This window comes from Canis lupus, chromosome 1 (genome assembly GCF_003254725.2).
Source record: "Canis lupus dingo isolate Sandy chromosome 1, ASM325472v2, whole genome shotgun sequence".
Classification (NCBI taxonomy): domain Eukaryota; kingdom Metazoa; phylum Chordata; class Mammalia; order Carnivora; family Canidae; genus Canis; species Canis lupus.
Genome location: NC_064243.1, coordinates 57,768,671 through 57,791,287, shown reverse-complemented (window position 1 = coordinate 57,791,287; position 22,617 = coordinate 57,768,671). Strand labels below are relative to the sequence as shown.

Sequence of the window (22,617 nt, the reverse complement as noted above, 5' to 3'; positions counted from 1 at the left end):
TCTCATTGTAGTCAGTGTTCTGTTTTAGGTGGTTTTGTAACTTTTTTTTAAATTAAAAGTACTGCAAGTTACCATGCACTGTTGGTGCTAAATATCTGTTTGCTAATAAATCATTTTCAGGTGTATTTTGACAGCTGTAGCCGCAGTGGTGGCAGCCAGGAGAATGCATCTCCCAGATTTCCAGCAGGAGGACCATAGTGGCTCCAGGCTCACCCAGCTGCTGCACTCTGAAACCCATCCCAGCTTCTCCAGCTGCTGCCAGCTGATGACTGATCACGACAGGGATACTATGACCTCTTGCCTTGGGCTTGAGGACTCCCTGATGGTCTTACCAGACTCTCGTAGGATTACATTATAATCTAAGTGGCTTTCACCCAACTTTCCTTCCTTTAGCTGAGCTCAGACCTGCATCGGGGTCTGGTTGCTTCCAGCTTCCCGCCAAACCCAGCTTCCTCTCTCTTTTTCCTCACCAGCATTGCTAATAAATCTATTAAACAGCACATCCCTTCGTGGTCTTGGTGCCTGCTTCTTGAAGGACCCAGCCTAACACAAGTAGACCAGGAGTGAGATCCAAGGAAACAGGTTAATAGATCAGGGACTGGCTCATCTCCCACCAGAGGGTGAAGAGGGTGATCTCCAGATCAGTAAGTGGTTGACAAGAGGGATTGGCTCAGTATTTCACAGATAGTGTGCCTGAACCTGTTATCCTTACAAAGGTTTACCTGCAGAGTTCACCTTTGGCTAGTATCCAGCAATTTAGATCTCAGGAGTGTCCTCCCTCTCCCATTCCCTGATTATGGGTGGTTTACTATGCCTGAAACCTTTGTACAAACAATAAGATTTATGTTGAACACCTGCTTTCCTTCTGGGAATATGGAATTTTGATACATGTTTGGTAGAGAGTGCCTGTGTGACTGAGCCCAATAAAAACCCTGGACTCCAGGCTTGCCCAGGCTCAGACAAGCTTCCTTGATGGATAATATTTTATGTATTATACATCATTGCTGGGGGAATTAAGCTCATCCTATGTGACAAGATTCCTTGGAGCTTGTGCCTGGTTTCCTCTGGACTTTGTTCATATGCCCTTCCCTTTGCTGATTTTGCTTGGTGCTCTTTCTCTGTAATATAGTTGCGAGTGCAGCTCTATGCTTAGTCCTGTGGGTCCCTCTAGCACCCCCTCCCTCTGAAACAATAACTGTCCCCATCTACTCTCTTGGCTGCCAGGCCAATAACTAGGCTTAAATCCTAGCACACCCTGGCTGTAGATGTGTTGGGCCTAGTAAGGGAGAAAAGGGACTAAATATCAAAAGTGTAAGAATTAGCTAGCATAAACTGGCAGGTGCCACAGACGTGCTACTGGGATTGAATTTTGAGAGGGATTGATCAAGGGCTAAACACCTGCACCCGTTAAAAGAATTCAAATTGGAAAAAATCCACACCTAAAATATAAGGATACAGAAATTCTGAAGTGAAATGGCAAAGAAGATATCCTGGGCATATATTCTCCAAAGGCTAAAAAATAGTGAAAGGGAATAAAGGGGAAAGGAGAAAAAAAAAATGAGTGGGAAATATCAGAAAGGGAGACAGAACATGAAAGACTCCTAACTCTGGGAAATGAACTAGGGGTGGTGGAACTGGAGGTGGGCGAGGGGTGGGGGTGACTGGGTGGCGGGCACTGACGTGGGCACTTGACGGGATGAGCACTGGGTGTTACTCTATATGTTGGCATATTGAACACCAATAAAAAATAAATTTATAAAAAACAAAAAAATATTCTCCGAAGGCCAGCTGAGGTAATTATTCATATCAGAGAAACTAAGCTTCAAGGGTGGGGGGCGGGGTGGAGTGGGGAGCATTACCAGGGATAGAGAAAACTACTTAAATTCTTAAAGAATCAACTCACTACAAAGTTAAAATAACCCCAACCTTGTATATACCAATTTAAAATAGCTTCAAAATATATAAAGCAAAAAAATAACAGAACCACAAGAAAATTATAAAAAGCCATCCCAGTAGTGGAGGTTGGTTGCAACAAAACTTTCAAAAGAATCTGGGGAGGAAGGAAGATTTGAACAGCAAAAGTAACAAAAGTTACTTAAAAGTTTTACAGTTCAAGGTAAGATGGTATTTGTGAAAGGCCTCTGGCTTATAAATAAGGTAGATGAATGAAACGCTAAGAAGGAAAATTAGATCTACAAAACGTAAAAACAGTTTATGCTTTGGAATGGTAAAATTTGCAACTTGTCAACCTGCCAGCAGGGGGCAGCAGATTCCGACTGTGATATTCTACCGCCTCTGTTAGAGCGGGAAGGTTTGATGAAGATTGTCAAATAAAATACTCTTTATAGAGAGGCTGAGTAAACTGAGAATGAGAAAGTTATATTCCTGGTCCAGGATTAGACGGCCAGTAAGTGGCAGAGGCAGGACTCCAATCCCTCTCTCGATTGTACTTTAACAGGCCACTTTCAAAGGGCGAAAGGGAAATACAGATCAAATGGTCAGCTTTTCAATCTTCCCCAGTAATCTATTTTTTAAAATGGTGCAAGGTTATATGGAGCCTATGATTGATTCAGTTTTGATTTTTTAAAAATGACAGCTGAGCTGGATTTGAATTTCACCAGAAATAGATTTTCTGCAGTTGGGTGACTGAGGAACTCCACGTCGCATGGCAAAGCGGAGGCCATTCCCTCCCCTGCTCCTCAAGTGCACAGGGTTCCCACAGGGTCTTTAGGGAGCAAAGTTGCAGCAGGATATTTGTGACATTTGTGAAGATATCGTTCTCCTTGGTAAGAGCATTTTTACATCTGGCGAGGGCTCGAACAAATGGGTCATCTGCTTCTGAAGGCAGAAAAATAGAACTAAAAAAAGATCAACTAATTTTGAGGGGAAAAAGAATAGATGAACTGCTGGCTAACTGCTGAAAAAAGAGTAAAGGCAAATGTACAAAATAATAGCAAAAAAAAAAATAACAGAACCACAAGAAAATTATAAAAAGCCATCATGGTAGTGGAGATTGGTTGCAACAAAACTTTCAAAAGAATCTGGGGAGGAAGGAAGATTTGAACAGCAAAAGTAACAAAAGTTACTTAAAAGTTTTACAGTTCAAGGTAAGATGGTATTTGTAAAAGACCTCTGGCTTATAGAAGAACCATTAAAACAGAGGGAACTGAATTGGCGATAAAAGGCTATTTTGTTCAAGTCTATATGAATAAATTTGAGACCTTTTGAAGATAATGTAATTTACCAAAACTGAATGAAGTTTGGGGGCACCTGGGTGGCTCAGTTGGTTAAACGTTTGCCTTCTGCTCAGGTCATGATCCCAGGGTCCTGGGATTGAGTCCCATCTGGAGCCCTGTGCTCAGAGGGGAGCCTGCTTCTCCCTCTCCCTCTGCTGCTCCTGCTCCTCCTGCTTTGTGCTCTCTCTCAAAATCTTAAAAAAAGAAAAACTGAAGTCTTAAAAATCTAAACAGATTTCCATGGAAAAAACTGTCAGTGCTGCCTCCACCCCAAATTACCACAAATACATGGTTTCACAAGCAATGCTACCAAACGTTTTCAGAGCAGTTAATCTCCATGCCTAATGAGAAGAACCTAAAAGGAGAAAAATTGTTTTTGTCAAGCTAATAAAACCCGAAGAAGACTGACACAAAGAAAATGAAAAGACCTAGCTCACAAAAGAACATTAATGCAAACATCCTAAATAAAATGTTATCAACGTGAATTCAGCAGAAGTTGAACATACACCATAACTAAATGTTTAGTATTAGGATATCCAATGATAAAATTAATCATATGACTGGTCTAGAAAGGGGTCCCAGGCAAGAAAATCACTTGCTGCCTTTTTTTTTTTTTTTAAGATTGATTTATCTACTTGAGAGAGGACATGAGCACACAGGAGGAGAGGGAAAGGGAGAAACTTAAGCAGACTCCCCGCTGAGCTCAGAGCCCCACTCAGAGTTGGATCCCATGACTCTGAGGTCATCACCTGAGCTGAAACCAAGAGTTGGACGCTTAACTTACTTGTGCCACCCAGGCGCCCTGAAAATCATTTGCTTCTAGTTCCATAGATGCTGAGAAGTCATTGGTAAAAATTCAACACTAGTTCTTGGTGAGGAAAAAAAAAAAAAGGAATGAGCTTTCTTAATAATATACACCTCAACCTAATCTATTGCTACCCCTGAGCCAGCACCATGCTGAGCAGGAAGGTACTGGAAGCATTTAATACAGTAGGGGAGGGCAGCCCCCATGGCCCAGCAGTTTGGCGCCACCTGCAGCCCAGGGCCTGATCCTGGAGACCCAGGATCGAGTCCCACGTTGGACTCCCTGCATGGAGCCTGCTTCTCCCTCTGCCTGTGTCTCTGCTTCTCTCTGTGTCTGTCATGAATAAATAAATAAAATCTGAAAAAAAAAATAATACGGTAGGGGAGGTATCGCCAATGGAATTAAATGTAAATATTGTAAAGGAAGCTGCAACAGCACTATTGGCAGACAGGATCACATTCCCAGAAAAACTAGGAGAATCACCTAAGAACTACTAGAAACAAAGAAATTTAGCAGCAGTAAAATAGAAGCAGAAACCAAAAGAGAAAAACCATATTTCAGTATCTAAAAATATTAATTTAAAAAATCTGTCCATAATGGCTAATACCAACGGGTGCCCACCACGGGACAGACACCATTCCATGGGTCTTACGTGTATTAGCCCTTATAATCTCCACCACAACCTCAGGAAGTATATCCTATCTCTATCTCCCTAGAAATAAGGAAATGGAGGCAGCGAGGGGTGAAATAACGCTTTCTTGGTCACACAACGAGAGCAGAATCTGAACACAGGCAGTGCAGTTCCAGAACCTCTACTTGTTTCCACTAAGGCCATTTCTCTACTTGATCTGCAAAAGGAGGGAGTGGACCATTTACCATGGCAACAACAGCAAAACACCTACGCATCCCTGAGACAAAAACTGCGCCCTGCTCAGAGGAGAACCCTTTAAAATGTTCTAACCGGCCCCCGGGTGGCTCAGCGGTTTAGCGCCGCCTTGGGCCCAGGGCGGGACCCGGGGTCCTGGGATCGAGTCCCGCATCCGGCTCCCTGCGTGGAGCCTGCTTCTCCCTCTGCCTGTCTCTGCCTCTCTCTGTCTCTCATGAATAAATAAATAAAATCTTAATTAATAAATAAAATGCCCTAACCCTGCAAAAGGAGGTTGAACAAAGGGAGAGGGTCACTACGTGTCGTGGGTATAACCGGGTGTGTAACCCGAGTAGGTCAGACGAGGGAGCTGGGCCGAGGAAGGAAGGGGACAGGTGAGCTCGGCGCGATCCCTGACCCGCCAGGGCCATCTGGGCAAGTGCACAGGCCAAGGGGGGCGGGGATACTGGGAGCAGCCGCTGGGGTGAGGCCCGTGGGGCCTGGGTCACCGGGGCGGGTGCGAGGGCCTGGGGCGCGGACACAGAGCCGGGGGAAGGGAAGGGGGGTGGCGGGGGGCCTGGGTCACCGGGTCGGGGGGATGGGGGCGGGGGGACAGAGGGGTCTGGGTCACCGGTCGGGGGGACGGGGGACCTGGGACGGGGGGGGGGGCGGGGGGGCCTGGGTCACTGGGTCGGGGGATGGGGGGCAGGGTCCTGGGTCACCGGGTCGGGGGCGGGGGACCTGGGTCACCGGGTCGGGGGATGGGGGGGCAGGGTCCTGGGTCACCGGGTCGGGGGATGGGGGGCGGGGGACCTGGGTCACCGGGTCGGGGGACGGGGGGGGCGGGGGGGCCTGGGTCACCGGGTCGGGGGCGGGGTGCGGGAGGACCTGCGTGGCCGCGGCCCCCCGGGCAGTTCCAGGGCCGGCTCTTCCCGCCCAGGGGGTGCAGGAGGGGGCCGGGCCCAGGTACAGGGCGGTGTGCGGCGGCCCGGCCGGCTCTGGGGCAGCCACCGGGACTCCTCCAAGATCCGCGGGACGGGCCCGGGGGAGGGGACGCGAGGCCCCGGGCGGGGCGCCTGTCGCCGGGGCCCCCCGGAAAGACCCGGCGGGGCAAGGCGGACACAAGACCGCGGGCCGGTCCTTGCGGACAGGAGGGGGCCTGGGGGGGCGTCAGGCCGGGGCAGCGGCCGGCCCGACCCGAGGCCTCCAGTGTGGCCACAGGGAAAGGCCCTGCGACGACCCCGAGGGAGGCTCAAGTCCTCCGTGGACGGGAGCAGGGCTCGGAAGGCTCGAGGTGGGCCCAGACCGAAGGGCGAAGGGCGGCAGCGCAGGGGGCAGGGGCACCTGGGGCAGGGGCACCTGGGGCAGGGAAGTGAGCGCAGGTGGGAGGGGTGGGCGGGAAGGTGTGCATCTACCCCGGCTGGAGACTGCGGGGGCTGGAGGGGCAGCTGGGCCGCCACACTGGGGGGAAGAGAGCAGCTGGTACTTATTGATCACCTACTGCATGCAGAGGTCACAGCAGCCCTCATAGAATCATTTCCGTCTTAGGGATTAAGAAGTGGGTTTTGAGATCATCAATGTTAAAGGAGAAATAGCAGCATTTTTTAAATATTAAGTTTATTTCGGTATTTATATCGATTTTCATCCGGTGGTGCCAAGCCAGGAGTGGTTAGGAGGCCTCCACTGAAGCGGCCGGGGAAAGAGTCCGAGAACACGTGGGAAAAAAGGAAGGAAATTACTCGATTGGCTACAGCTCAAATCCCGGTTGGCTCATCTTTGGTTGTTCTTAGCATTTGATTTTGAAACCTTGACACATTCGCAGGTTTAGGCTCTGGCTTGCTTACGTAGGCCACCGTAGGCCACCGCAGCATCGGAGCCACCCCAGCCCAATGGCCTTCTCATTTAATTAACTGAGCACCAATAGTGCACCTGAAATCATATAGTTAAGAAGATGAACTCCCGGGTTAAATCTGAGTTCTCTCTGCTTCTGAGTCCTGTGCTATTTGTAACAAATATGCTATCACATGCCTGTTGGAGAAGCATCATCCCAGCAAGAGGAGATGAAAACCGGTCCACATTCAGAGGGATGTTAGGTAAAATAAAATCAGAACCCTTTCAAAAGGCCCAGCTAATCTCAAGAGATAAAGGGAAATACCCAGGTATCAGAATTAAAGAAGAAACTTTAAAACAGAGTGACAAGCACTGGAGTGAAAGCTCTGGGCATCCTGGGGGTGGTGGGAGGGTTTCGCTTACTCAATACTGGGTATTAAATCTTCTTGAGGGGACAGGAGACAAGATCTGGGGTTAGGCATGACAGGGAGTCAGAAGAGTCAAAGGGTGAGCATAGAAAAGTCCCTCCAGGAAACCTAAAAAGTGGAGCAGGGCTGATACATTCCTAAGTGTTAGTGCCGCCAGATTCGGCAAATAAAAACAGGACATGAGTAATTTTTAGTATGAATATGTCCCAAATATCACATGGAACATACTTCTACTAAAATATTATTTGTTGTTTACCTGAAATTCAAATTTAACTGGATATCCTATATTTTATCTGGCAACCCCACCTGGTGAACCTGACAGATATACATGCAAGGCCACTCAGAAAAGGACAGGACCATGAGGCTTTTCACAAGGAAGAGAAAGTCGCACTGAGGGAGGGCTCCCGATAGGTCATCAGAAACCCTATAAAGACACAGACCACCATGAACAAGAGTCCGGGGAATCAACAAACAGGACCGAGCCTCAGCTCTGCCCAGGCATCCACTGAGCCAGTATTTGTGGGGCACTGTTCTAGGCCCCGGGGATATGCAGGGAACAAAACACAAAAGTCCTGTCCCTCACAGGATGGGGTCTAGTGGGAGAGCCAGGAAACCATAAGAACATGCGTCTTTGTTAACGATCTTAGGAAGAAAAGTGAAGCAGGGAAGGAGAGAAAATGTATTGGGAACAACTCTAATTTTCAGGCAGGAGGAGGAAGGAAGACCTCATGGAGACTGTGTCCGGGTGGAGGCTTGAAGGGAGAGAAAGGACAAGCCACGCAGACATCTGGGGGAAGAACTTTCCAGGACGAGAGAGCAAGCAGCAAGCACAAGGTTTTCAGGAGGGGTGCGACCCTGGCATGTTCTAGCGACAGCTAGAGGCCTAGGTGGCTGCAGGGGGGTGAACAAAGGAGAGGCAGGAGAGAAGGTCTGAGGGGTGACACCCTGATGGGGGGAGTGGGGGTCATGGGCGTGCCCCGCGGTGTGCCACATGCGGCTACTGACTTTTAAATAAAGTTCAATAAAATTAAAAATGCACTTGTCCCTCAGTCCAGCCCTTCCAGGGTCAGTAAGGAGCACCATGCTGAGCAACACAGAGTGTCTCTCTCCTCGCAAAAGTTCCCCCGAACGGCGCCGCCGGGGCCTTCAAGTCACCGCACGGTGGCTCTTACTCTAAGGGAGGCGAAGAGAACAGAACAATCAGAAAGAGAATATAAAACTAGGTTTCAAATGATTAAAGGAAGGAATCAGAGCCCAAGAAGATACCAAGATACAAATCAGAGCCCAAGAAGATTTGAAAAAGAGTCCACAGACCCAGAAAAGTTTTAAAAATTGGAATTGACAGCTCGGCGGCTAAATTCAGCCGCAGGTTAGATAGCAGAGGAGGGAATGAGCAAAGTGGAGTAGAATATGGAATCTCGGTGCTTCACGTGGGCCAGGCAAAGCTCCAGAAGCTTCAGGTGAGCTTCACACCGGGCACAGTTCTCTCCCCAGAGAACAAGCAGGGAAACGGGGCACAGAGGGGTGGCGGCTTCTCCTCCAGGGAAACTCAGGTCTGAGCACCCAGCCCCCAGGGCCCTGTTGTCTCTCTGGAGTTTAGCCACAACTCAGTCCAGGAGCAAATAAAGAAAACGGCAAGCAGTCGTGCAAAACAGGAGGGCTGACAATCTGTCACGGGTGAGAATGACGCATCCCAGGATTCGAGACGCGTGTGTCCTAAGTAACGTGAACATAAATGAATTCACAGACTTCACAGCCGAACACATAGTAGTAAAACCGCGGAGCGCCAAGAGCACAGCAGACGTCCCCGAGGCCTCCAGGGGCACTTCATTCCTGGGATAGAGACCTGCAGTGGGAGAGGAGAGGTCGGGGCCGGGGTGCACACCGCGCTGTGGGTGCAGGGAGAGCCGTGGGGGGGCTCGGGCGCGGCTGCACTGTTTGGGGTCAGGGCCCCAGCTTCCAGTCATTAGCGGCCTCAAGCATCCCAAGGCCCCGGCGAGCTTAGGCATCTGGCTGGGGTAAGTACCGGGTGAACGCTGTTCTCAGAAGCTTCGCGACTATTTGGCGGACGAATGAATGCGAGAGAGGCATCTTGCAAAGAGGGAGACCAACCCGGTACTTACACGTGGGCTGCTCAACTGGCGTATGTATAAAAGGCCTTTGCAGGGATGCACTTATGAAAGGCTACTTGGGGGCAGCCCTGGTGGCGCAGCGGTTTAGTGCCGCCTGCAGCCCAGGGTGTGATCCTGGAGACGGGGGATTGAGTCCCACATCAGGCTCCTTGCAACGGAGCCTGCTCCTCCCTCTGCCTGTGTCTCTGTCTCTCTCTCTGTGTGCGTGTGTGTCTCTCATGAATAAATAAATAAAATCTTAAAAAAAAAAAAAGGCTATACGCTGGTGACCGTAAGTCGCGTCTGTATCATCGGGGTTTCATTTTCTGCTAGGATTCGAAAGCAAGTGGCATAAACGAAGCAAACTCTCATATCCTTTCCAGATGTTTTCTAGGCTCATGGGAAATATTAAGGAAATTTTAAATAGTAATAAAACCCAGAACAGTTCCAGCAGCTTCTGTGCTCCGTGTGGTCTTGTCAGAGACGATGTGTTGCAGCCACAGCCGTAAGAAGTGACAGGAGGCAATCTCTGCCTCCCAACAGGATTTGATAACATAGAAGACACCAGACAATAAGAATGATCTCATTCTCACCGTATCACATGTGCTAATGTTGCAAAACACTGGAAAAGCAAGAAAGGCACGGTATTTTTCTGCCTTTATCCTCTAGTTTCGGCTTGGGGGTGCAGGGTCTTATCAGACGTTGCCACTCAAACACCCGGCCTACCCCGTGAGGCCACCCTGAGGAAGTGCTGTTCCGAAACAAAGTCCCGTTCTCCTCTCTCTGTCATGATTAGATCATGAGTATGGAGAAGAAATGTGATGCATGTAAGAAACTTTCATCCATTGTAAAGAAATCTATTTTTACGGCCTAATATTTTAATGTTAGAAAGCTACATGCAGGGCCTGGATTAGAAAAACGGCCAATTACAGAGCAAAAACTTTGATAAATGTCCCTATGAATTCTTTCTTGTAAGCCTTGGAGGAAGGCGCGTTAACACCGTTTTTACACACGAAGAAACTGAGGCAAAGGGTTAGATATGACAGACTGAATATACAAATGGATAACGGGCCACATGTAAAAACAGAACTCTGATTTACAAGCCCCAGCGTAAGTGCAGGAAAGCAACGAGCCCGGAAAGCCAGCCTGCTAGAAGTCAGACTTGCAGGAAGTCAGAGTACTTCTGGGAACAATCCAGAAGCCACGCAATAATGTCTGCAGCAATAATCAACTCCAAATCACTAAGCCTTCATTCATAACTGATAGTTTCTCTCATTTCTGTCCCCACTTCCAACTTAGGGCCAAGCCGAGAGAGCCAACAGTGTGCGTCCCTAACCAACCATGGAGGTAATCCATCCTACAGCTTCCCCCAGACCAACAGCTTCCGATCAAGGCACACCTGCAGCCCTCCCGTGTTTCCCAGCTACCCACTCCTCTGGGGTTTTTCTGCCTCTTTCTGCCAAAATGGAAGTGGGGGTGGCTGACGGTCCTGCTATGTACAAGCTTGAATAGACTTTGCTTGTTTGCTTGGTCTTAATTCCAGAACAACCGGCTCGAGATCTCTCAGCTGGTGTGCGGCTGATGGGGATTTGAAACCAAGACCTATTTCACTCCGAGCCCAGCTCTCCCCGCTGTACCACCTGCCCTTTCTGGAAGGCTGAGCCTCGAACGCCTTAGACCGCCTGGCCAGCAAGCAGGACACCAGTGAGAGGCAGGGGCGCTGTGATTTGGGATAGTTTATTATTACAATTAGTATGCATATAAAACCATGTAAACTCCACAAAATAAACGGGTTATCCTCTAAATTAACCCAAAAGTCTGCTGTGAACTTCCAGCACCCTATTTTAATATTTATCGTTTCACAGAAAGTCAGAGTCATACAAACAGAATTATAATACATTTTTTTTTTTTAGGTAAATGATTTTTTGGTCCACATTTTTTTTGTCAAAACAAACACATACTTTCCTCTTTGGCAAAAGAGGCTAAATCCCCCACAGTGAACTCAAAGCAAACCCAGATTAAAAGCACTGAGCATGAGGTACAGCTGAGGTCTGGGCTAATCTGGAATCAGAGACACGCCGATTTTCTAAGACTCAAAACCAGTTCAGTTCCCAACCATCCCGGGAGAAGAGCTCTATGTGGATTTGGCCTCGGTCGCTTTTGTAAGAAAGAACACACCTCAAATAACTTTGTGTTTCATCGTTATAATGGGTTGTTTTTGAAGAAAGTCCCCAAAAGTGAGGGCGTCTGGCCCCAGCAATATTTTTAATGTGAGGTACGAAGCATCTGCCACAGTCATTCAGACTGCCAAGGCGGTGCCACCTTCATTCCCTTTGCTGGGTGGCCTGGCAGACGGTCTGAAAAGGTGGGTTTGCATGTGACAGCCGTCCAGGGCCCGCTAGGCCCAGGTGAGGAGGGAGCAAAGTGGGGTCCCTGGGGAGCTGGGTCCCCCAGGCAAGGGAGGCCCCGCGGCCCCCAGGGACCTACCGGCCGCGGCCCAGCCCATCCCGGGGGTGGGGGGGGCTGGTGGCCCGGGGGCTGGCGCGGCCGCCTCTGCTTTCCCCTGCAGCCCTCCCGCGACAGCCACCCCGCGGGGCTTCAAGGGATCTCATTCCTTCCAGAACAGCGCCAGCCACGCTTTTCACTCTAGTTACCCAAGGAGGGGCAATGCGCCCCCCACTGGCGACAAGGTGAAGTTTCAACAGACCGCGGCGGCGGCGCGGTAGGACGCGCTCCCAGGGCGACCGTCCTCCGCGCACGGTTCCACGGTTCCGCGCAGCCCGCTCTCCGCCTTACCCGCGGGGCAGGACCCACACCCGACAAGGCGAACTTAAGTTACTTTAATTCACGTTAAATACGACTCTGTACAGATTGCACGTTTACACTAAAGCAGCTCGGTCTCACAGTTAGAGAAATGGAAAGGCCATCGGAAAGCTGTCCTGGCCCAGCGCGACGCAACCCCGGGCTCTCGCGCCAGGGTCGCGCGGAGCCAGGCGCACCGCTTTGTAAACAGTAGGAGGGGCGGTCCCCGGGGGTCCCCGCAGGATCCGGGGGGGCGCACCGCGGACACGCGCGCGGGGCCCGGCAGCCCGCCCCGGACGGCAGCGGCGGCCTCCAGGGGGCGCTCACAGCGGGGCGCTCAGGGCCGCGGGGCTCGGGGGCCGCAGGCAGCCCCCGGGGGCGGCGTAGGCGGCGCGGGCGGCCGGCTCGGCGCGCGGCTCCTGGTAGTCGGGGCGGGCGCGCTCCGCCGTCGGGCCGCCGGCCGCGGGCTGCTGAGGGCCGGGGCCGGGGCCGGGGCCGGGGCCGGGGCGGCGGGCGGCGGGCGGCGTCTGGTAGGGCGCGGGCCCGGGCACGCGGTAGCCGCCGCGCGCGGGGAAGGTGCGCGTCCGCGCCGCGGGCCGCCCCACGATGGGCGTCGCGTACTCGGGCTCGGCGGGGCTCAAGGGCAGGGCGTACTCGTGGCGGGCGGCCGGCAGGGGGCGGGCGTAGTGGCCGCCGGCCGGGGCGCTGGGCTCGGCCCCCGCGGCCTCGGCGTCCATCGGGCGGAAGGTGGAGCCCTTCCTCGCCGCCGTGCCCGTGCCCATGCCCATCAGCAGCGGCGGCTGGTAATCTGAAATCACAAGCGCGGGAGGCTCAGCGTGGGGGAGCCACACGGACACCCCCGCATCCCCCACCCCCCCACCCGGGCAGGCCGGCCGTCGGCGGAGGGGGGCCCTGGGGACCGGCCCTGGGGACCAGCTCGGCCGAGCGCCTACCGGGCGGCAGGCAGCGGGGAAGCCGAGGGGTGAGCAGCCGCAGGGGTGAGCCGCCGCAGGGGTGAGCAGCCCGAGGGGTGAGCAGCCGCAGGGGTGAGGAGCCCGAGGGGTGAGCAGCCCGAGGGGTGAGCAGCCGCAGGGGTGAGCAGCCGCAGGGGTGAGCAGCCCGAGGGGTGAGCAGCCGCAGGGGTGAGCCGCCGCAGGGGTGAGCAGCCCGAGGGGTGAGCAGCCGCAGGGGTGAGGAGCCCGAGGGGTGAGCAGCCCGAGGGGTGAGCAGCCGTAGGGGTGAGCAGCCGCAGGGGTGAGCCGCCGCAGGGGTGAGCCGCCGCAGGGGTGAGCAGCCCGAGGGGTGAGCAGCCGCAGGGGTGAGCCGCCACAGGGGTGAGCAGCCCGAGGGGTGAGCAGCCGCAGGGGTGAGCAGCCGCAGGGGTGAGCAGCCTCAGGGGTGAGCAGCCCGAGGGGTGAGCAGCCGCAGGGGTGAGCAGCCCGAGGGGTGAGCCGCCGCAGGGGTGAGCAGCCGCAGGGGTGAGCAGCCGCAGGGGTGAGCATCCGCAGGGGTGAGCAGCCGCAGGGGTGAGCAGCCCGAGGGGTGAGCAGCCGCAGGGGTGAGTAGCCCGAGGGGTGAGCAGCCACAGGGGTGAGGAGCCCGAGGGGTGAGGAGCCCGAGGGGTGAGCAGCCGAGCTCGTGCTCTCTGAAGCCTGTGGACCCGGGCTGGAGACTGCGCTTCCCCCAACTGGGACGAGGGCGGGGGCGGGGTGGGGGGGAGCCACCTTCTGGAGCTCTCAGGCGGCTCAGGCAATGGCAGATTTTGGAGGTGGGGGTGATACTATGCAGAACGGGGAACGGTGACCAAACGACCTATTAAAACCATAGAGAGGGGCGATGGGTGGTTCGGTGGTGATCCCCGGGTCCTGGGATCGAGCATCAGGCTCCCTGCATGGAACCTGCTTCTCCCTCTGCCTGTGACTCTGCCTCTCTCTCTCTCTGTGTGTCTCTCACGAGTAAAGAAAATCTTTTTTAAGTTTAAAAAAAGAGGGCAGCCCCGGTGGCGCAGCGGTTTAGCACCGCCTGCAGCCCGGGGTGTGATCCTGGAGACCCAGGGTCGAGTCCCACGTCGGGCTCCCGGTGCATGGAGCCTGCTTCTCCCTCTGCCTGTGTCTCTGCCTCTCTCTCTCTCTCTGAATAAATACATAAAATCTTTTTTAAAAATTAAAAAAAAAAAAAAAAAACACGGAGAGAGTCCAAGATTGATGTGGCCAGAGTATGATGGGCATGGAGTAGTTTAATGGAATAGAAAGACCCAAATAGTAGGTTGGGGACCGATGATAAAGGTGATGATAATGACAAAGCCCCCATTCATTCATTGGGTCCTGACTCTGTGCCAGGCAGTATTCTAAGCTAGGAAGATATCAGTTAGTGAAATCCTTAAAAAAAAAAAAAAAAAAAAAAAAAGTACAATGAGGTAGGTAGGGACTTTTCCTCCATTTGACAAACGGAAAACAGAAGTGGGCTGAGATGCAGTCACTGCTCCAGGGTCAGGCTAGCAGCCAGTGGAGCCAGAAGTCCAGCTCAGGCCCCAAGTGTATGCCCATCAGAGAGGACACTGAGTGCTTTTGCTAGGAAGTTTGGTTTACTTCTCTAGAAACCTACTGAGAGGTCTACATAAGAGACTGGCACAGTTGGAGGTAACCTGGCAGCCATGTGAAGAAGGAAAGGTCAAAAATGAGACAAAAAGAAAAAAAAAAAAAAGAGACAAAAAGAAAAAGTGTAAGTCACACACTAGGAGTCTGGCAGCAGCCTTGGAAAGGCCACACACTGGAGATGTGAATCAGCGAAATTTATTACCAACACTGTGGGGTATGGAGAAAGAGGGGAGCCAGCAGGGCCCCCTTCCTGGATGTTAAGCCCAGAAGCCTGGGATGCACAGTGGGGAGGCCAGTGGGAAGTGGAATGTATGGAGTATTCATGGGGGGAGGGTTAGGAACTGCGCTCAGTTTTGGACATGCTGAAGAACTGGGGACCCTCACAGGTAGAGGTGTCCAGCAGGTGAGACTTACTGACTTGTTGGGGACAAGGAGGAGGTCTGGGCTGAGCCGCTGCACTGACCAAAAAGCAAGGAAGGGCTCTCTGTTGGGAGCTCTGGAGTGGGTGGGTGAGGCTGCTGAGGAGAGACACTGTGGCTGAGCAGTAGGGGGAGTGAGGCCCGGAGAAGGACCACACAGTAGGGAAGGAGGACAGGCTGCGGCAGAAGCTGACAAAATGAAAGGAAGAGGACAGACAAGCAAGTCTGCCCTCCCCTCGTTTTACCTAAGAGGTAGCGCTAGAATTGTCAGGGGCTGTTGGGGGGAAAGGAATAAGAAGTTGGATTTGGGGTGGAGGGATGCTCTCTTTGCCCCAAGCGGCTCAAGCAACCCTCCCACCAGGAGCTTCCTGACTTTGACATCTACGTGCACCGCCTCCCCAGGTCAGTAGGTCCCGGGCACACGGCCTGAAAGCCTGCATTTCTAGCAAGTTCCCTGATGCTGCCAGTCCTCAGAATGCACTTCGGGTAGCGAGAAGCTAAGCTGAACTCCTCCAAGTGTGGCCTGCAGACGCCTACATATCTGAGAACTGACACAGGTCTGCAAAAAGCCAAGCACACCAATTGACAGCGTTTAGAAACTCAACAGCAATGCAAGAGTCACCTTATGTCTGTTGAGTCTAATAAAAGAATTAGAGCTTTCTATTTTGTAGGTCTTTAAAAATGCCATTATTACTGCTAATTTATACAGCTGACCCTGAGCAACAGGGGTTTCAACTACGTGTGTGCACTTATAGGCAGATTTTTTTCATTACAGTATAGTACTGGAAGTGTATTTTCCTCTTTATGATTTTCTTAATATTTTATTTTCTCTAACTTACTTTATTGTAAGAACACAATAGATAACGCATATGACATACAAAATATGTGTTAACTGACTGTTCATGTTGTTTGTAAGGATGGAGTCAACAGTAGGGTGTTCTAGTCAACAATAAACTATTAGTGGTTAAATTTTGGGGGAGTCAGAAGTTACACAAGGATTTCTGGCTGCACAGCAGGTAGGTGTCCCTAAACCCCTTGGTTCAGGGATCAACTGTATTGTATTTTACAAAGGTATTAGTTCTTGACAATGAGAAATAATTTTTTAAAGACAAAAAAAAAAAAAAAAAAAAAGGAAAAAAAGCATCCTTCCCCAAGGACAGTTTGAGAAGCCTGACTCTCAGTGATGGCTTATGAGGGACACAGGCCATTCTGACACTGGATGGCTTCCTTCATGTCCTGTCTCACCTTCTACAAGGGCAGGAACTGTGCTTAATTCATCTTTCCAGTCTCTCTTTGTTAGTAACAGATTAATCAAGGGTTTCCAGATTGTTGTGGTGCCTCAGGGCCATTGCTTTAGCCCGCTATAGCTCCCGTATGGGCAATGGCCTCCTCTGAATGGGCTTTTGAGAGATATCTTGGAGTCCGTTTGGGACTTAGTGACTCCTTGCAGAGTTAAGAAGGAAGACTGTCCACTTTACTGATGTATTGGGCCCCATCTAAACACAAGGGTTTTGTCTTATTTCCCTCCTGGTCTCCCCAGCCCCCTAAGCAGCTCTTCCCACGTCAGGGCGCTGTCCCAGAGGCTTGACGCTTACCTGCCATATCGCTTGTGATGAGATCTAACTTTTGTGTCATTTCCTTCTCATGATCATAGCTGATGGTAAACTCAGCTGACTGATGTCGGGCAAAGGGATACTTGATCTGCTTCCAACAGTCTGGAAGAAAGATAACACGAAACAACCTAAAACCCCAGAAGCCTAACGCGCATGGCCCATGATGTGTTCCTCGGTGAGCAGGGGTTGGGGGGTTCTGCCGGCTGGCTGTAGATGCAGGGCCGCAGCTCGTCACATGCATGTAGCAGGAGCAGCATGCTGACGTCGTTACAACAACAGCAAACACCCTTCCAACCACGCTTTCTACCTGCATTTGCAAGTGTGTCTGCGGACCCGTCATGTCCCAGATTATCCCTGTTACACACGTGGGCATGGTTTTCCATCAATCTGCACGGACACAACATTCATGCCTCAGAGGAGTCAACACATCTGGTGTCCCAAGGCGCCCCTGAGATCCTGAGGGGTCCTGCCCTCCCACTGGACCACAGCTGACTCATTGCTTGGGCATCCTGTAGTCCTTAGGATTCTCTGAAACCTGACCGTGAACCCTGCCTGGTGCTTCCTTCGCTCCCCAGAGTGGAAAATACAGAGGAAGCCTGGAGATGCAGAGCATGCTGGACAATGTACTTTGTAAATAAAGGGGGCTTTTAAAACTTCTCCTGGATGAGAGGCAGTGTGGTGACCCAAACTCCAGTGGCCAAAAAAAAAAAAAAAAAAAAGAATGTTGATAAATGATGGGACAATGCTGAACAAAAGTAAATGTAACTGGCCATGAAAACTCTCTATTAAAATAGATTAAAACACAATATTCCATTCCTTTTAGGTTTGCTAATAACTTAAAGGCCATGGATCTTATTTTTTAAACCATATGAGTGTGGGCCACAGACCTAATCGTGCTTTTTAATCAGCGGATCCTGTCCCTTCTCTAGGACAGAATAAAACCATAGAGTAAAACCGTAGAGTTTTCTGTAAACCAACCTGTTTTCTGGGCCTTAGCTGATCCATATGGATTTCCTTTCTTCTTCTTCCTACAGAGACAAAAGAATCCTACTTGAAAAGGTTTCCAAGTGATAAGTATTGTTTATAGAAGAATGCTTGATACTTTCCACCCCTCCCCAACTTGTTTTTAAAGCATAAATTAACATTTTATCTTGGCCAAAGCAATGCAGCTTTTCTACACAAGAACATCTGAAAAGCAAATATTTTGGGTTTGTGATTATTTGCATAATCAGAGAAGAAATTGTAAAATGTCAAGTTACATACTTTCTAAGGGCTGCAAAGATTCCCATTCCAGCAACCAGCAGGCCAAAGAGCACCAGTGGAAGGGCAACAGCTGTGACGTTTATTCCTAGGAAGGGGGAAAGAAAGCCACCACATTACAATAGAAATGAACTGCAGCCAAGCCTCACGATCTAAGACTGAACGCTGGTTTGAAAGGTCTTGAGTGCCTTCATTCATATCTGGGGGAAGTGAGTATGTGCTAGGCATTGCCGGATATCAGAAAGCAAAAGAGAGGATTCAAAATCCTGGCTCAAGTTTTTGGAAAATAAGTTTTTTTTTTCCCCAAAAAGGGCAATTTTTGATGGTCCTCAGAGATTCACATTTACTCTGAGCTTGTTGTTTGGACAATATAAGACTCCAAAATCAGGATCCAAGGGGAAGATTTCAAGCCGGCCCACTCGGCTGGCCAGGAGGTGCTTGGCTCAAGGAACCAGTTCTCCTAGATGGTGGGAGGGCTCTGGCTTGGACAATAACAGGAGCTTGGCGGGTGAGGGGGAGCAGGGAAGGGGAGCTGAGCCCTGTGCTTCCCTGTGCTTCCGTTACCAGGGCTTTGGAGCTGTGGACTGAGAGGAAATGCAGCCTGATGACCTCAAGCAGCATTTCCACTCTGCTGCACGGAACACCATATCTTCCTACTTTAAAAAAAGAAGTCGCTTTAACAGCTACTAAAGCAGGCCCCAAGCTTGTAGAAACTATGCACACTAAAGGAGAAATATTTGTCCACCCTTCTTTATCTGTGATCCCTGAGAAGAAAACAAAGGGATGATCAGGAGTGGAAATGTGTAGTTCGTGAAAGGGGAGGATAAGAACCTTTGAAAGGAACAAAAGTTATGTAAATGATGGCGGTGTTATTTACCAGAGTGGAAATTTGGGAAAAATCTATCCACCTTAAACATCCAACAACAGGGGACTGGTTAACTAGGTGATGGTATATCCATATGAAAACACAAAGGTATTAACAACTGTGGGGATCCCTGGTTGGCAAAGTGGTTTAGCGCCTGCCTTTGGCCCAGGGCGCGATCCTGGAGACCCGGGATCGAATCCCATGTCGGGCTCCCTGTGCATGGAGCCTGCTTCTCCCTCTGCCTGTGTTTTGCCTCTCTCTCTCTCTCTCTGTGACTATCATAAATAAATTGAAAAAAAAAAAAACAAAAAAACTGTGTTTTTCAACTACTTAATAACATTGGAAGATGCCCATAGTACCATGTTAAGTGAAAAAAGATATGCTACAGGACCAAATATATGGCAGGCTACTGTTTTTTTCTCAAGTTATAGATAAATATAGTTTGATTGCATACAGTGGAATATGGTGATTATCTAGGGATACTAATTTATGGCTTGTTTTTATGTTCATATTTCTATATCTCTAATCTTTCTGAATTTTATAAATTAATATGCAAATCATTTTATATTCTGAAAAAACAAATGTCCTTTTAATGTTTATTATGTGAATAGATTATATATTTACATGTTCAAACTTCAAAAAGTATAAAAATGTCTCCCTCCTACCTCTGTTCCTCCTCTACAGGAAGCCAAATTATGTTTCCTGACCTTCTTCCAGAGATATTGCAATGATTTTATATATATATATATATATTTATATATATATGTACATATTTATATATATGTGTGTGTATTCAATCTTTATTCCCTTTTTTGCACAAATGGTAGAGTGCTATATAGACTGTCCGGTCTTTGCATATTTTTTAAAGTTATCTCAGAGAGTTTCCTCTACTACTAAGCACATTTATTTTTCACACCTGCAGAGTATTCCATTGTGTGGAGGTGCTATTATTTTTCCATAAAATCTTTACCTATTGTTTGAAGGGCAAATACTACTTTTTTCTACTCACAATATTGCAATGATATACCTCCTGTGGATATACCTCATTTTATACTTATGCAGCTACCTCTGGGCCATCTGACTCCAGACATTCACATGACAGAGAAAAAAGGTTTCGTTGAAGTGACTGTAATAATCAGATGGAGTCTGGTTATGCCCCTTAGGAAACCACAAAACAGTAACTGCTCTACCTGTGGGTATTTCTGCAGAGGGGATGGATTTTGTGATTGTCTCATCTTCTCTTTCAGATGAACCAACAGTATTTGGACTTGTTTTGTTTAACACCAATGAATCATTACCTGAGGCAGAGGAGATGTTGGAAAAACCACATTAGTAACAATCTGTGAAAGGGCATGATCAGAATCAAACAACTCGCTGACCTGCCCCTGGTCCCACACCTTGTGTAATCTGGCAACCAAAGAGCTCCACATTCAAGGCTATCCTCTGATGCCACGTCTGGGGGACAACCCGAATGTATCTGGCCACGATGGGAGGGATGAAATTGTTCCTCACTGGATCCCGAAAATTCGAGTTGCCCTGAAACACCTGTAGAAACAAATAACTTTTACCTGAAGAGGCTCGGAGGGAGTTCCTAAGTCTTTCCCACCCCCTCCTCCCTGCTTATATGACACCAAAGCCAGAATTCTATGTCCCTTGCGGTTCTGCAGAGATGCTTGCAAGTGAAGATATATGGCTTTGCCAACAAAGGCTAAGTTACCTCACTAGGGTGGTGCTGCAACTCTGGTTTCTGGAATCACACGGATAAAAGTATCTGGAGACCACTCTCCCGCTCAGTTCCTTCCTCCAAAGTTTCTCTTACCTTCTCTTTATTATTCGCAATTCCTTTATAGCTCCTCCACTTGGAGTTGTTGTTTTTGAACTTCATCACGAAACTCTTAACATAAAAGTTGAAATTTGACTGTGTGGATCCTGTGGTCATAATCCCTTGTAAGAAAATATTATTGATAGGTTAGTTTTTAAAAATATATACATCATGTATTACAATTCCAGGTGTCTTTTCTCTTTCTTTCTTTCTTTCTTTCTTTCTTTCTTTCTTTCTTTCTTTCTTTCTTTCTTTCTTTCTTTCTTTCTTTTTTTTTTTTTTTTTCTCCTCGCTTGAAATCTTAAATCATTTTCCAGGCCAATTTTTCTTATTTGCATTTAGAAACCTGACCACAGATGAGTGTTTCCACACTGACAACACACCAGCAGAAGGTTCCATCTTTGAGGTGTGGGCTTTCTAATCCATACATCCGCACTTACAATCTGCGCACAGGTTCTTCCCATGGAGACAGTGTGAAGGCTTGTTACTTTTAGAAAAGACACAGAGTCCTTGGAGGGACAGAAAGAGGCACCTCTGTAGGTCTAAAACGTAATTTCAACCGCCAGTCACTTGCATTGGTGAGGCTGTACCTGTGATTTTCTTTTTCTCTCCCAAATCGGTCTCCAGCCACTCTCGCTGTTTGCGGTTCTTGCCATCTCCTGCTGCCCACGACAGGTCTTGGTCTTGAAGTTGGGCTTGGTCGGGGGACCAGTGAATTTGTTCTCCCATCTCACTGACCCACTGCCAAGAGGCTCTGATTTGTGTGTCAGGTTCCAAACTCAATGATCTGCTGCAACCTAAAAAAAATGAAAAATTAAAAAATTTCAAAAAGGCCGGGAGAGTATCTCTGATGTAAACACAAAATGAGAGGGGGGAAAAATAAAGTACTCCATTTCATCTAGAATTATCCAGTGGATTTATTTCCATTCTGATAGCAAATCAACTAAGTACTAGTTTTTTTTTAGTGACCCAGATTTTTTCTTTGACTCACTGGTACTGCAGCCTCTGGCAATTGCTGCTTTTCTCTTTAATGGACCTCACTGAAGTCACACCCCCCTAGGAATGACATCTCTTTGTTCCCACCATAGGTTTTCCTTTCTAAACTTATAAATTCACCCTCATTTCAGCAAAGTATAATGTGTCCTAAAGGTTTAAAATGCTGAAAGTTCTTCTCACTTGATCAGAGGGGACTCTATTGTCCGTATCCTTGAAGAGGAGGGACATCCAGGGGCACTGAAGATCAGTAAATTGTACTCAACGTCATCCTCAGGACCTGAATTTTACCATGTCCAAGACAATGTGGAGGTTAGCAAATAAAGGCCACACTCCTCTCCCTGGACAAAGAAGACACATTCATATTGTTCTCCTTGCAATATTTTACTTTAGGCTGAGAGACTATTTACACAGAACATATTTCATGTTCAATCATTTTATTCAAGAGAACCACAAATCAAACCGTCGTATTTAAAAGCTTTTCCTGTTAAAGTTTAACATAAAGGAATTTATCTTAAAATAAATGCTATTTTGAATTTTCATTCTTTTTTGGCAAAAGTTTGAGACAGCTGAGATGATAAAGAAAAAGGATTTTCTACTTCATGCCAATTGAGTTAGTGTCTTGGTATTTTTAGGTTACAGCGTACTTGGTGCTCTGGGATCGGCGGGGGGCAAAAACAAAAATACAATCCTTTAAACTAGATCATCAGAGGGGTACGGGAAAATAAACTACCACTGGGGATTAGAAAATATCAAGTTCTTAAAAAAAAAAAAAAAAGGCATGATCCTTACCATTGGAGGTAAAGAGAAATCGCTTGTCTGACAGGGAACCACTGCAATAACAAACACAGACATGAGGAGGTGAGTTGCTTACCGGGATCTCAATTTAAATGTTTGACTCTGAATTAGAGATGGCAACTATGGACAGAGGGTCCTGAACCGTGAAATCACAAAGAGCCCAGAAAAGGTCT

General features: G+C 49.0%; 2 protein-coding genes across 3 annotated transcripts in view; one reads left to right on the top strand and one right to left on the bottom strand.

Moving 5' to 3' along the window:
* Positions 1-502, top strand: part of GOPC (golgi associated PDZ and coiled-coil motif containing) — a 40,222-nt gene extending 39,720 nt beyond the window's left edge. The window contains exon 10 of the transcript XR_003126397.3: positions 121-502. The gene's annotated coding sequence lies outside the window, so the exon portion shown is untranslated. The remainder of the gene's footprint in view (positions 1-120) is intronic.
* Positions 1-22,617, bottom strand: part of DCBLD1 (discoidin, CUB and LCCL domain containing 1) — a 98,230-nt gene that overhangs the window by 20,553 nt on the left and 55,060 nt on the right. Inside the window, exons 7-14 of one of the 2 annotated variants that reach the window (XM_025422840.3) lie at positions 22,439-22,479; positions 21,244-21,450; positions 20,651-20,775; positions 20,229-20,376; positions 20,022-20,129; positions 17,970-18,054; positions 17,685-17,734; positions 16,689-16,808 (exon numbers count right to left, since the gene is read on the bottom strand). In XM_025422840.3, coding sequence (XP_025278625.1) covers positions 16,689-16,808; positions 17,685-17,734; positions 17,970-18,054; positions 20,022-20,129; positions 20,229-20,376; positions 20,651-20,775; positions 21,244-21,450; positions 22,439-22,479 — 884 coding nt within the window. Of the gene's footprint in view, positions 1-16,688; positions 16,809-17,684; positions 17,735-17,969; positions 18,055-20,021; positions 20,130-20,228; positions 20,377-20,650; positions 20,776-21,243; positions 21,451-22,438; positions 22,480-22,617 lie in introns of those variants that run through there. The other variant, XM_035704847.2, reaches the window with a different exon arrangement.